The 15,129-nt window shown below is 39.1% G+C and overlaps 1 protein-coding gene across 2 annotated transcripts in view; it reads left to right on the top strand.

Moving 5' to 3' along the window:
- The window catches only part of abca4a (ATP-binding cassette, sub-family A (ABC1), member 4a), a 103,428-nt gene that overhangs the window by 44,600 nt on the left and 43,699 nt on the right, over positions 1-15,129 (top strand). For both annotated transcript variants that reach the window (XM_057824130.1, XM_057824131.1), the window contains exons 12-15: positions 1,943-2,140; positions 7,143-7,348; positions 7,427-7,603; positions 7,684-7,906. In XM_057824130.1, the coding sequence (XP_057680113.1) occupies positions 1,943-2,140; positions 7,143-7,348; positions 7,427-7,603; positions 7,684-7,906 (804 nt within the window). The remainder of the gene's footprint in view (positions 1-1,942; positions 2,141-7,142; positions 7,349-7,426; positions 7,604-7,683; positions 7,907-15,129) is intronic.

The following is a 15,129-nucleotide window of genomic DNA, read 5'->3' on the forward strand; positions in this document are numbered from 1 at the left end:
AAGTTTGAAAAAATATAGAGTCTAAATCCTTATCATGCATCACAAATATAACGTGCCAAGGGAATCTCATAATACAGTGGTATGAAAAAGTACCCAAGCCTTTCGGAATTTCTCACATTTCTGCAAAAAAAACACCATCCCATGTCATCTGATCTTTGTCTAAATCACACAGATGGAAAAAATACTGTCTGCTTTAACTAAACCCAACCAAACATTAAAACGTTTTTATATTTTAATGAGGATAGCATGCAATCAATGACAGAAGGGGGAAAAATAAGTAAGTGAACCCTCAGCCTAAGGAGACTTAAAGAGCAATTTCAACCAATTTTTACCAAACAATTTAAGTCAGTTGTGTGCCCAATCGCTGATGAGTGGTTTTAACCTGCCCTGCCCACTACTAAGCACACACCTGATAAAAATTGTCTTGAGAGAAGCATTGTCTGATGTGCATCATGGCTCGGTGAAAAGAGCTGTCGTAAGGCCTACGATCAAGGATTTTTGATATGTATAAAGCTAGGAAAGGACATAAAACCATCTCTAAAAGTCTGGATGTTCATCAATCGACAGTCAGAGAAGTTGTCTGCAAATGGAGAGTTTGGCACTGTTGCTTCGCTCCCAAGGAGTGGCCTTCCACCAAAGATGACGCCAAGAGTTCAGCGCAGAATACTCAGAGAGCTAAAAAAGAACCCTACAGTGTCTGCTAAAGACTTACAGAAATCACTAGCACAGTCCAATATGTCTGTGCACACTTTAACTATTTGTAAAACGACGGCTAAGAATGATGTCCATGGGAGGACTCCACGGTGGGAGTCACTGCTGTCTAAAGAAAAAAATTGTTGCTCGTTTAATGTTCGCAAAAAGACACTTGGACACTCCCCGACACTTGGACACTCCACAGAAGTTTTGGCAAAATATTTTGTGGACTGATGAAACCAGACTTAATTTTTTAGGGAGTAACACACAACGTCATGTGTAGAGGAAAAATGGAACAGCTCACCATCATCAACACCTCATCCCCATCGTGAAGCATGGTGGCGAGAGCATCATGATTGGGGGCTGCTTTGCTGCCTCGGAGCCTGGACAACTTGCAATCATTAATGGAAGAATGAATTCAAATGTTTTGCAGGAAAACCTGAGGCTGTCTGTCAGACAGTTGAAGAGGATGGATGCTGTAACAACATAATGATCCAAAACACAGAAATAAATCAACTTCAGAAAGGTTTCAGAAGAACAAAATACACATTCCGGAGTGGCCAAGTCAAAGTCCAGACTTGAACCCCATTGAAATGTGGCATGACCTAAAGACAGCGATTCATGCCAGACATCCCAGGAATCTGATGAACTACAGCAGTTTTGTAGGGAAGAATGGGCCAAGATTAGTTCTGATTGATGTTCCAGACTGATTTGCAGCTACAGGAAGCATCTGGTTGAAGTTATTGCTGCCAAAGGGGAGCCCACAAAATATTAAATGTGATGGTTCATTCATTTTTTCCCCCTTGTGTCATTATTTGCATACTATCCTCATTAAAATATGAAGACCTATGAATGTTTGGGTGGGAAGCAGACACTGTTTTTTTTCATCTGTGTGATTTTGACAAAGATCAGATCACAATTGATGGTGATTTTATGCTGAAATGTGAGAAATTCCAAAAGTTTCAGATACATTTTCATGCCACTGTAGTTTATCATAATAATAATATGAAAATTCAATAGCATTTTTATTTAATGAAATATCTTTACCTTTAATCTTTAAATATGCACCAAGAGGTCAGTTAAAATGATAAAATGCTACTCAATAATGCATTCAAGTCAAATAATAAAATGTCCTGTAATTGATATAACTTCTGATTTGTATTTCCATTTATATTTTTATCTATAACACTGTGTTGTTAATGACAGATTTATCATAATTCAATTTTAAAGGTCTCTTTTCTGTTTTTAGGATACCTTCCGAAATCCATCAGTAATGGATTTCATTGACCGTAGTCTTGGGGAAGCTCTGTTCTCCACCAAGCACATTCTCAACTTCTTGCACAATGGTCCGCCAGAGGAGCGCCTTGAAAGTATGCCTGATTTTGATTGGCGTGATGTTTTCAACCTTACTGACCGTGTCATTCAGATGCTCAATCAATATGGAGATGTAAGTGCACTCTGAAATATTTTTGTACTGTAGCCTAGAAACTGTTGTTGCAGCTGTGATTAAAAAAAAAAAAAAAAAAAAAATCTGCTACATTTCAAGAATTCAGTGACGTGTGGGTTAATCCATGTTTCCAAAGGTGTCAGTATCATTCCTACGTGAGCTCTTGGCACTAGAATTCCTTCTTAGAATTGCCCATTCATCTAATAATCCTACTGAACACAGGTCCTGTCACTTGTTGATTTCATTAGCATGCTTGAAAGACCACTGTCATGCTCCATTTTTGACGTGATGTGACCATTTGGATGAACTGTCTTTTCGTTTGGGAATTAGTCCCCCATCCTCTAAACGTGGCAATCCCCAGGTGGGATGAGAGCCAGACTAACAGAAGAGCTGTCGACTCTCTTGTGTTAGCTGACGATGGAGTGGCAGCCTCTCTAAAAAAAAAATAAAACAAAGCATCATTAAAGCTTCACCAGTGAGGGCCCTCCATAACTAAGTGGGCCAATATATTTAAAACAAAGTCCAAATCAGCCCTTTTCACCCAAAGGGGCTTATCGGGATGAGTGGGTCTATCCCACTGGGGGGTGACAAGGGGGGCACGGTTGGGTGGATGGCTGGTGCTCTTTGTTTTTGTCCAAGTTAAAGCTTACAGCACTTGAGTGTGACAAGGAGAGTGGGAAGGCCTCAGGCTGATTAGACACAGCTGTCACTTCACCCGCTATCTTTTATACAGCAACTACAATGACTGTGGGTTTGAAGGGTGAGCGGTTGCACGTTGGTGGCATGCATGCGAATCACGCAATACACTGGGCCTATAGTGTTTAGGAGAAGGATACATTGGTATGTCTAGGAACAGCATTTTGAATGGAAATTGTTGCACATACTTAATGCATGGGGAACTTTGTCATTAGTGTTAATTGACAGTGTGTCTTTAGTTGCCAGCAAATTGCTTGGGAGTGTTAAGTGGCTCTTGGACCTGTTTGCACTGCATCTAATGGGAAACTGTTTTTAATGGAGATTTCCAACTTGGGCCAAGATATTGTATCTGTTTGTGCAGGGTGGCTCAAAAAACGGGAACCTTTTAACAAGCCAATAAACCCAGTAGTGATGGAAGAAAAATATTTTGAACTAGAAACTGCAATTTCTGGAGAAATTACTCTGTGTCTTTGCTATGTGGAGATACATATCTTAGCCCCGCCCAAGTTTGTTTGGGGACATTTCGGGGACAATATCAGTTCGCTTCCTGTTGATTTGGGGACATTTGGGGGAGACGTCCTGGTCATAACAGGTCACTTCCTGTTAATTTGGGGACATTTCAGGGACATGTCCAGGTCATTTGGGGACATTTGGGGGGCGTGTCCTGGTCATATCAGGTCATTTGGGGACATTTGACATTAATGAATTATTATTAACCTAATAATAATACTAACAAATAATAAATTGAACTAATCTTAAAAAGGATTTAAAATTTCCGTTTTTCTGGGTCACCCTGTATTTTCTTAGCTTGGTTTCCTTTTATATGCCCAACAGGTTTAATTAACATTTTGTGCTCAAGACCATGATTAAAACCACTGACATCAATTCAAGATCAAGAATTTTGTTGGTCAGGACCAAAACCAAAACTTGACCAAGTCCGACACTGAGACCTAAGACTGTTCATACCACAGGTCTTATTGCACAAATCCAATTTTTCTTCAGATGTGTTTTTTTGGCGTGCCCGTTCAGACTGCTTTTTCCATCTAGCCCATAAATGTTGCAGGCATTCATACTAACTCGCAGTCCGACAAGCGCTGAGCAAACTGACCAGCCTTAAAACAAACATGCTGGCTCTATGTCATCCTAGTGCGATCGTATTTTGATTTCCAAAAAAAGGGCAACAACAACAGACTTAAATAACCCCCCTTTAGTTTTATATCCAAAGTTTATATGGATTGATAGAACGCATGCATGATGCACACACATAGGCTACCAGCAGAGTGCCCCAACTCTCGGCCATGCGAGCAATATTTAAATATTGCTCATTAGGCGCACAGAAAGAAAACTGAGTATTTTCAGGCTTATGCTCCCCTCCCTCTACCCCACTTTAATTTTTTTAGGACAGTTGTCAACCCCGCCTCTTCACTAAATGCCGAGTTCAAACTAGGCGCTAATGCTAATGCACAGCTCTATCGCTGCCGTAGTTCCCTGCCTCTTACACTCTTTGCTGACTTAATTTCTGTATGAATTCTGATTTGGGAGACTTGACAGTTCAGACTGCAAGCACATTCTGGAAAAATGTGGCCCAGATCGGGTTTTAACCAAATACGAAAGTGACCTAGATCAGATTTGAAATGGTCCACTTTTATGCAGCCTGTCCCGCTCATACCGTCAAGTTAATGCCACACTCGAGTTGGAAAAACACGTAAAAATCGGATTTGTGCATTAAGTGGAGGGCAAACAGCCAACCAGTGTACTTCAGCTAGCTATCTGATTGGTTGGCTTCGTGACACGTTAGTAGCATGTGCTCAACTGAGCACGCAGAGAAAAAAAACTGACCAGCGCAGGAGTTGAGAAATTTAGCGAGAGCAAGAGGTGTGCTCAAAATCCATTTTTGCTCGCTCAGAATAGAGGCAGCACAGGTGAGCAGAAATTGAGCAAGAGCAGGAGCAGTGTTTTCTGTGCTCAAACTCCATTATTGCTCGTTCAGAATAGAGTCAGCAATATAACGCCTTATTGCCAGTAACTGTAGCTGGAGGAGAGCGAACCTTCAGTAAAATGAAAATAATAAAAAACTACCTTTGGCCCAACATATCACAGGGCAGGCTTAACAACCTAGCCATGCTCTCCATTAAGTGTGAGCTTGCTCAAAAACTGGATTTCACTAATGTTATAAGTGACTTTGCTGTCAAAAAAATCTAGGAGGGCTTGAGGGCTTGATAACCCGAGGGAGGGGGGGAGGCACATGATGTTTAGTTATACTGTTTTGTTGCTTAGCAGGCAGGCATAGCACTCTCAGTTATATTGTATTGTAGCCTACATGGGACAATAGATGGAAATAGTTTGTTTATATTGTGTCACATCACATTACGGACTGTTAAATTTAAGTGTCCATCTCAAAGTAAATAATTTAAAAATTTACACTGTCATTGCTTGCAAAGCGTTAAAAGTACTGCCTTGTCGTGACAAGCTGGTGGCAGGGGTTGGGAGGGGGCGGCCTATAATCGTCTCTTGTTTCCGGGCCCCTGCAAGTCTGTTGACAGGCCAGGCTATTTAGACCAGGTTTCTGTAATTTCGAGGAGAGGCGCAGGCATACACTAGGAAGTAGGAAGTGGGATGCACCAATAAAAGGTGTTATCAGTGCTGCATCAATGAACCAATAATCAGGCTCCCTTCCATGTGTTTTAAGCGCAGGCAAAATACTTGAGTGTTTGTCTGCACCGATCATCTTCTACAAAGTTTACATGACGAAAACGACACTGGTTTGTTCAGTGAATGATTGACATGTGCTTGGTAGGAGTCTGAGATCATATTAAATGAACTGATTTATGCAATAATAAATGGCGCAAAACACTTAGGTGATCTGAAGTTCTGCTCTGAGACAACCAATTTGGCCAAATTTCAAAATTGTCCGATATGCACGTGTGATACATCACTGGAAAGCTTAAAATCTCAGTTTTCTGGGGAAAGAAAAATTTTGAACAGGAGGACATTTAAAAAAAAAAAAAAAAAAAAAGTTTTTTAATAGGCAAAACCCTAACTGGCGGTGAGAGCATGCGAGAGCAGAATTAAAGACGCCATGATTTTAACAAGATATTATCACCTACTTACCTCTTTTTGATCCAAAAACTCCATGTAGCATGTATCACCGAGTGTCAAGACACAGTTGTGAATGGCCACAGCAGGATTTTTTGGTGTATTTTATGGGCGAAACATGGTAATATAACAAGGGTCGCGCTGCAGAAATTGCAGACATCAAGGAGTGGTCGAGATTTTCATTTTCATACATTTACCCTTTTAAACGTTTCTTTTTCTCCATTTTTCTTTGTTTGGATCGATTATCATCTAAAATGTTGGGGAAAATGCAACAGTAATGAAAAAAATACAATTAAGCGATAGTTATAAGGTAGATATCCGTGACTTTTTTACAGACGCTATTTTTTTCATTGTGACATAATTTTTTAAAAGTTTAAAATATGCGAGTGAATAATTTTTTAAAGTTGTTTCTTTTTTTTTTTTTTTAAACTAAATATTACACATCAATTAATGATTCAAAGCTAAAATGACAAACATTTCGAATAATAAATACAATTACTTCCCTTCTTTTTCTGGCTAGGTTAAAACAAAAGCGGTTGCGCGATGTCTGTATACGAGGGTTTCCAGTGTAAAACAGACAAATTAAATATAGTTCGGGGAATTAATGCGCCATGAATCTGCTATGGCAGCATATAGACATATTTCCTATCAAACACAACAGTTCTTTTGGCTGAAAATACAGCAGTTTATTTTAAAGAGGGGTGCAAGAACAGAAACTGCTTTTTCAGCCTTTTCTGCTAAATGTATTCTCGATTGAAACACATTGACGTCACGTTCCCATTTCTGCGGTGCGCAAGATTACCTTGCGGAATGATTTTGATGACCATCTTCGGCAATGAAGGCTCGTAAAAGTGTGCACCTTTGTTCTACAAATATGTCTCTTGCACTGGGCGTGTTCACAAGGGCACATCCTTGCTAGGACACTACGCCTAAATTGGCAAAGACCAGTCTACCAAGTTCCAAAAACGTGCAGCGTGGGCTGCTCTGGCATGAAAAAAACTTTATTACTGCGTATTACAACAGAGCACTTGGGTACAAAAAATTTGTATTGAATTGAATTGAGCCCAAGACCAGACCAAGACCTTCAAAATGTTGTTTTGAACCTTGACAAGCATAATGAAGTACAATATTCCTAACAATCATGAAATATTGTTTGCCTGTTGTTGTTTCCTCATGCCTCTGAATCTTAACCTCTACCCCGTTTTTCTAGTGTATAATCCTGGATAAATTTGTGGCTTTGCCTAATGAGGACACTGTAACTTATCGGGCCTTGGACTTACTGGAGGACAGCAAATTTTGGGCGGGTCTCATCTTTGTTAACATGCACCCTTGGACTACCAAAGTCCCACCTCATGTGAAGTTCAAGATTCGCATGGATATTGATTCTGTGGAGCGTACCAATAAAGTCAAAGACAGGTTAGTGTAAAGGTCAGAAAGTGTGATAACCCATTGTTTGGATATATTGCTTTAGGGAGTAATGTGTATCTCTGTCAGGTATTGGGATCCGGGCCCAAGGGCGGATCCTATGGATGACCTGCGCTATATTTGGGGAGGTTTCGCTTATCTTCAGGACATAATAGAACACGGGATAATTCGGACACAGACTGGGAAAGAGTGGCCTTTGGGTGTTTACCTGCAACAGATGCCCTACCCTTGTTATGTGGATGATCTGTCAGTGGAAAACACACATGTATACACAAACACAACTTATATTGTCCTTAAAGTTAATCTTTTTTTCCTTTTTTGTACAGCTTCATGCTCACACTGAGCCGCTGCTTTCCCATCTTCATGGTGCTGGCCTGGGTCTATTCTGTGTCCATGACAGTCAAAAGTATAGTTCTTGAAAAGGAACTCCGTCTTAAGGAGACTCTCAAAGTGATGGGAGTTTCAAACGGTGTCATCTGGTCCACTTGGTTTATTGACAGCTTTCTAATGATGGGTACTAGTACTGCTCTCCTTACAGTCATCATCATGGTAAGGAAGACATGTCTCTCAATTTCAGGTCTAAGCTTGAAAACAGCGTCATTATGATTTAACTGGATACAATCAAATCCTGGCAGGTGACAAATGATTGTAACATTAAGAATTTCACATTTTATCAACTCCTTCATGACTCATGAAAAGTGACACAGGGATTGCGTACACACAAATAATTAACCAAATGATAGTGAATTTTATGACATCATGGGAATTATGCCAAAATGTGCAGGTACGTGCTTGCCAATGTAATATGTGTGCCCAGTGAAAAATAACGTCACGGTCATAGTCAGCCAAGATTACAAATCCTGTACTCTACTGACCTCTAGTGGCAGTATGCTTAATAACAAAATTTACTGCGCTACTAATTCCAACTAATTTGGGGTGTACATTGGATTTTGTGTGCAGAACATTGTTATAAGGATTTTTCTTCAATATTGTTTTATTTTTTTTTTTAGCCATATTTGAGATCTTGTGTGTTATTCTCTTCCCTCTCATGTCTTTCCAATTCTAACAACAGTAAACAGTGTCATTAGAGCTGACTTTTGTGATGGAACCTGTAACCGAGGGCGGAGGCTTGCATAGGGATGGTAGAGACATAACACTACCGATTTTTCAGGGTGTTCAAATTGTCCCCACCAACCTTTAAGCAACCTTATTTCCATCATATAATGAGTTCAGTTACATAGTAGGTAATTTAGATACTCTTCCCATATTTTGTAAGGATAGAATTGACCCTAGCATGGTTAAGTGAATTATTTTCATTATGTTCAGACGTCCATGTGCCGGTCCATTTTTTTGCCCTCAAACGCACGTTTGATTGGCTGATGACTTGATATACTAGACTTGACTAGAAGTTTTTTTTCGGCCAGCAGCGACTGTAAGTAATGTAAAAAGAAGATAATGTTGTGCAGGTGGGGAAAACACCACTAATTTTGCTACTGAAAGTCCGAGCTGCATTAGAGTCATTATTAAACTGTGTGAATTTCTAACCTGTAGAAAACTCCAGTAGGGAGCTGAAGTGTCCTCCTGGTTGTGTTTTCTATTGTTAATATTAGTTAAACTGTGAGAAACTTAATGAACTCTGCTGGAAGCTAGAACCAAAAAAACGTGAGCAAGAAGCTGCTTAGAGAGAGAGAGGTCCTAGTCTGTGTTTCATAAGAAAGACAAAACCGCATGCTGCTTTTCTTCTTGAAAAAGGCCTGGTTTAGAAATACACTTTTGAAACCAATTACGTATTGGTGCATTTATTTATTAATTAAAATGTATTTATCTTTATTTTAACTTATTTATTTTATGTATAAATTTATACATGTATAAATTTAGTTAAATCCAGATATTTATTCTGGAAGTTCTCAAAAAATGTTTCTTTAGTAGTTTTTGAAAACAAAGATTTGAATCGAATGGTGTATTACTTAAACCAATACACATGAAAGTTAGTAAAAGTCAGTACAGAGTTATTTTGAATTGATCATTTAGCCGATCAATTAATTACTGTAGGTTTATATTCGTGAGAAATGTACAGTGGTATGAAAAAGTATCTGAAGCTTTTGGAATTTCTCACATTTCTGCATAAAATCACCATCAAATGTTATCTGACCTTTGTCAAAATCACACAGATGAAAAAAAGTGTCTGCTTTAACTGAAACCACCCAAACATTTCCAGGTTTTCATATTTTTAGGCTGTATTGGCTGAGCGAAAATTGTGTTGGTTCGTTCCACTAAAGTGGATCTACTTGACCTCTATATTGTAATTTACATACGATGCTAATTAGTATCAAAAAAAAAGTTCTACTCACGGTTTACAGTCATTTTTTAGTAATTAGCGTTTTCGTGTCAGTCTTTTTTTTTCCCGTGGCGCAGTAATATTGATACGGCGGAGTCGTATCGTCAGTGTGTGAAGCCATTTAGGTCACGTGCACCAATAGAAGACGAGGATTGTTGCTATGGTTTGTAAAACAAACAACATGATGGCGACCATGTCAAGCTACGACACGAGCGAAAATGAACAAAAGATAAGAAAAACGCATTCGAAATTTAGTCAAAAGGCATCGAAAGGATGCTATATGCATCTCTCAGCTGTCCAAGGGCGAAAAAGGGCAGGAATTTGGAAAATAAAACGTGCACAGCCCGCGTGGTTGCGTCAGACAATGGCTTTCTCCCCAGGCTGCGTCGAAGGATATTGCTGAAAATGTGTCGACTGGGATTTTTAACGACATTCACTACAGGTAAGCCACACGCACGCCTTTACTACAAGGTTAATTGTTATTAACTTATGCTCACAAAATTCTTATTTAAACTAGTGTTGTAACGATACCATTTTTTAGCCCAGATATCAATACCACTTTGTTATAAAATGTATATACAGTGTATAGAAAGTGAATCCAGTAGAACTTTTTATTGCATACCTGTTATGGGTGACAATGGTTAAATAAACCTTTTGGCTCAAGAACATCAAGCTGTAGTCAATAAAAGCCCTGATACTGACGTAGCAGTGATTGCTGTAAGTCTGCAGATAGATTTACAGTGTAAATTGCATTTTTTCACAGGAGGAGGCAACAGAACGAGGACAGACGTCTCTGCAGCTCCTGGCACTAGTGTGTGTTCAGCACTCATTGGCATCCATACATTCACAGGTTGTGACTCTGCTTGTGCCTTTCATGGCAAAGGCAAAAAAAAACATTTTCTTTTGCACGTCATAAAAAAGAATACCTGACTGGGTTTGCAAAGCTGGGCATCAGTTTTAAACTTGACCTACAAACATTTAACACATTGTGTAAATACGTGTGCCACCTGTTTGGCCAGTCATGTGCCAAAAATGATGCCAAATGCAGATCTTTCTGTATGGCCTCGTCAGTCTTGCCAGAACATTCTATTCCCCCCAAAACTGATGCTCTGCACCAACATTGCAGGACAGCAAACTATCAAGCAGCAATTATGAAACGTTGTCTGACAGGTAAAATGTGTGCCCCTTCACCCATTGACATTGAGGATGGGCAGTTGGCAGTGACATGGATGACTAAAAATCCTGCCCCTGATACTGTTTTGCAAGTAGTCAACTGTAGTTGAAAGGCAACCAATTGTGACACGGGAAGATGTTCCTGTATGTCTGCAAAACTTTCTTGTACTGGTTTATATCTGTGCCAAGCATGTGAGAATGTTTCCAAAGAAACAGAAGACACTTGGATGGGATGGGATGATGACTTTGATGAAAGCGATTTTGAGGAGTAATGTTGTCATGTACAGTTTTACTATTTTTTTTATTTCTATATATATATATATATTTTAAATTTGTTTTTTCAATATTTGTATGTGTAATAATGTGTATTTTTATAGTATGAGACACTTCCATGTTTAAATAAATGTTGTGTACCAACAGTACCATACTTGAATGATTCCAACCTTTTGTATCTATACAGTGTGATTAAAAAAGGCTGTGCCAAAATCATAATGCCATGTCAAAAACAAAAAACATTTAAAAAAAAAAAAAAAAAAAAAAAACTTTACCTTGGACAGATGTAGAAAGTAACTAAGTTCAATTTCATGTTTTCATAGTATTCAAATATGGCCATCACCAGCAGCATGGACAACATCAAGTTGACATGAGAATTCCTCCCTCCCGCGTTGATTGCGTCTGTTATTCTTTCATGTCATCAATATTTGCTGGAAGTGGTGGAACATACACTTAGTGTATAACATACGTTATGTGACATAAAGATGGATAATGAACTTTGTCTTTAACATACCAACACGTCCAGCAAGTACTGATGATGTGAAATATCGAACAACAGTTGCAATCAAGACAATAACTGCGACATGCACACGTTTGAGAGGAATTTTCATCGTGGCTTGATTTTGTCCATGCTGCTGGGTGTGCTTACATTTGAGCACTTGTGAAACATGAAACAAGATGTCTTTCATTTTTTAAGTATCACCTTATGATTTTGGCACATTATTTTTTGATCACCCTGTAATTTTTTGACTTATTCCATTTTTGCCATGATTCACATTTAGGAGGGTGTGGTTGCAATTCGGTTGATTTTCAGCCATTTATGATCATGGTGTGCATTTTTTATTTCATATATTTCATTGCATAGTAGGTTGTGATATTTTTAATATATGACACATAAGCCTTTAGCTTAATTCAGTATATATTTCATTGTGCTGGGTGCAAATCATTAATGTTGAAGTGTTTCCTTCAAGAAATTAGCTACATTCCTCATTCTGAATTCACCTATGTGTAAACTAAGGCACCAATACTTGTTTCAAATGTTTGGTAGATGTGTTTATGACATTTGATAAAGATTTTGTGTTGCCAGAATGAATATAACACTTAAAACAAGCAAAAACAGCAACACTAGATCTGTATTTTTGTGTATTCACATAAAGATACATTTCTGGTTGGTGACTAAGTTAGGAGGGTATTGGCTTTGGAAAAATGCATTGAACGCATAGATCCAGCGCAGTGGAATGAAATCCATTTTCTAAGCACTTTTTCCATGGTCCCAATAAGGCCATATTTCCACAAGCTTGTCCATTCGCAGCACTTCCTGGTCAACTCTAATCTTTTAATGGACGACGGTCTCACAGAAGAAGTTGTAGCTGTCAGTGAAGGGTGTTTCAGTTCTGAAAAACATGCACACACACATAAACCATGTGTGAACTGTTTCATCCATATCATATTTACATCATCTTCCAATCCAAATTATCTAGGCTTGTCTATTCTGCCATTTTTCCTGAATAAAATTATCAAATAGGTTTTTGGAACTACTGTTAAACAAACTAAATACTATGTTATTTGTCAATCTAAACTTTTTGCTCGAAGTTATCAATCTAACATCATAATAATGACCGCTACAGCCCAGAACTCACATTGCAAGTCTTAACTTTATATGTCATCTGACCAGAAGCCCCCCAACTCCCATAGTTATTCACAACAAAAGGCGTGTGTGTGGCTTACCTGTAGTCAATGTCGTTAAAAATCCCAGTCGACGCATTTTCAGCAAGATCCTTCGACGGAGCCTGGAGAGAAAGCCATTGTCTGACGTAGCCACGAAGGCTTAGCAAGTTGACCGCCGTTTCGGCCAAATTCCTGCCCTTTTTCGCCCTTGGACAGATGAGAGACGCATATAGCATCGTTTCGATGCCTTTTGACTAAATTTCGAAAGCGGTTTTCTTATCTTTTGTTCATCTTCGCTCGTGTCGTAGCTTGACACGGTCGCCGCCATGTTGTTTGTTTTTCAAACCATAGCAACAGTCCTCGTCTTCTATTGGTGCACGTGACCTAAAATGGCTTCACACACTGACGATACGACTCCGCCATATCAATATCACTGCGCCACGGGAAAAAAAAGACCGACACAAAAACGCTAATTACTAAAAAATGACTGTAAACCGTGAGTAGAACTTTTTTTTTGGTACTAATTAGCATCGTATGTAAATTACAATGTACAGGTTATGTAGATCCACTTTAGTGGAACGAAATCCATTTTCTAAGCACTTTTTCCATGGTGCCAATACAGCCTATTTAATGAGGATAGCATGCAAACAATGACAGAAGTGGGAAAAGTAAGTAAGTGAACCCTGTGCCTAAGGAGGCTTATAGAGCAATCGAAACCAATTTTTACCAAACAATTTAAGTCAGGTGGGTGCCCAATCACTCATGAGTGCCCACTATAAAACACACACCTTGTAAAAATTGTCTTGATGAGAAGAATTGTTTGATGTGCATCATGGCTCGGTCAAAAGAGCTGTCTGAAGAACTGTGATGAACGATTGTTGATTTGTACAAAGCTGGGAAAGGATACAAAACCATCTCTAAAGTCAGAGAAATTGTCTACAAATGGAGAGAGTTTGGCACTGTTGCTTCTCTCTCAAGGAGTGGCTGTCTACCAAAGATGACGCCAACACTTCAGTGCAGAATAATCAGAGAGGTAAAGAAGAACCCCAGAGTGTCTGCTAAAGACTTACAGAAATCACTGGCCCAGTCCAATATCTCTGTGCACACATCAACTATATGTAAAACTATGGCCAAGAATGGTGTTCATGGGAGGACTCCTCAGAGGAAGCCACTGCTGTCGAGAAAAAAAAAAAAAAAAAAAAAAAAAAAAAAAAAAAGCATTGTTGCTTGTTTAAAGTTTGGAAGAAGGCACTTGGACACTCCACAGAAGTTTTGGCAAAATATTTTTTGGACGGATGAAACCAAAGTTGAATTGTTTGGGAGTAACACAAAACGTCATGTGTGGTAGAAAAATCATCAACATCAACACTTCATCCCCACCGTGAAGCATGGTGGAGGGAGCATCATGATTTGGGGATGTTTAGCTACCTCAGGGCCTGGACATCTTGCAATCACTAGTGGAAGAATGAATTCAGAAGTTCATCAGGATGTTTTGCAAGAAAACCTGAGGGCGTCTGTAAGACGGTTGAAGCTAAAAAGAGGATGGATGCTGCAACAAGACAATGATCCAAAAACACAGAAGTAAATCACCTTAAGAAGGGTTTCAGAAGAACAAAATACACGTTCTTGAGTGGCCAAGTCAAAGTCCAGACTTGAACCGCATTGAGATGCTGTGGCATGACCTAAAGACACCGATTCATGCGAGACATCCCAGGAATCTGACTGAACTACAGCAGTTTTGTAGAGAAGAATGGGCCAAGATTAGTCCTGATAGATGTGCCAGACTGATCCGCAGCTACAGGAAGCATTTGGTTGAAGTTATTGCTGCCAAAGGCGGGGCCACAAGTTATTAAATGTGATGGTTCAATTATTTTTTTCCCCCTTCTGTCATTGTTTGCATACTATTCTCATTAAAATATGAAAACCTATAAATCTTTGGGTGGTTTTAGTTAAAGCAGACACTGTTTTTTCATCTGTGTGATTTTGACAAAGATCAGATCACATTTGATAGTGATTTTATGCAGAAATGTGAGAAATTCCAAAAGGTTCAGATACTTTTTCATACCACTGTAGCACTGATCCCCGTTCAATACTCTGTTTGGTTTTATTAATGCTTCGTCCCCAGCAAAAAGTGTACATGCAGATTATGCTGTTATATTGTCTCTAGTCCCTACCATTGTTGAAACCAAACCTTCACCCTTGCCTGTAATCCAAGCCACTATTTATGGAACATTTATGTTGCCTGCTGGGATATGCATGGTCAACTATGACACTAAAATTTGATGTCAGTTTCAGAGATCATATTATGTGACCAAGCCCA

Source organism: Corythoichthys intestinalis, chromosome 20 (assembly GCF_030265065.1).
Source record: "Corythoichthys intestinalis isolate RoL2023-P3 chromosome 20, ASM3026506v1, whole genome shotgun sequence".
In the NCBI taxonomy this organism is placed as follows: domain Eukaryota; kingdom Metazoa; phylum Chordata; class Actinopteri; order Syngnathiformes; family Syngnathidae; genus Corythoichthys; species Corythoichthys intestinalis.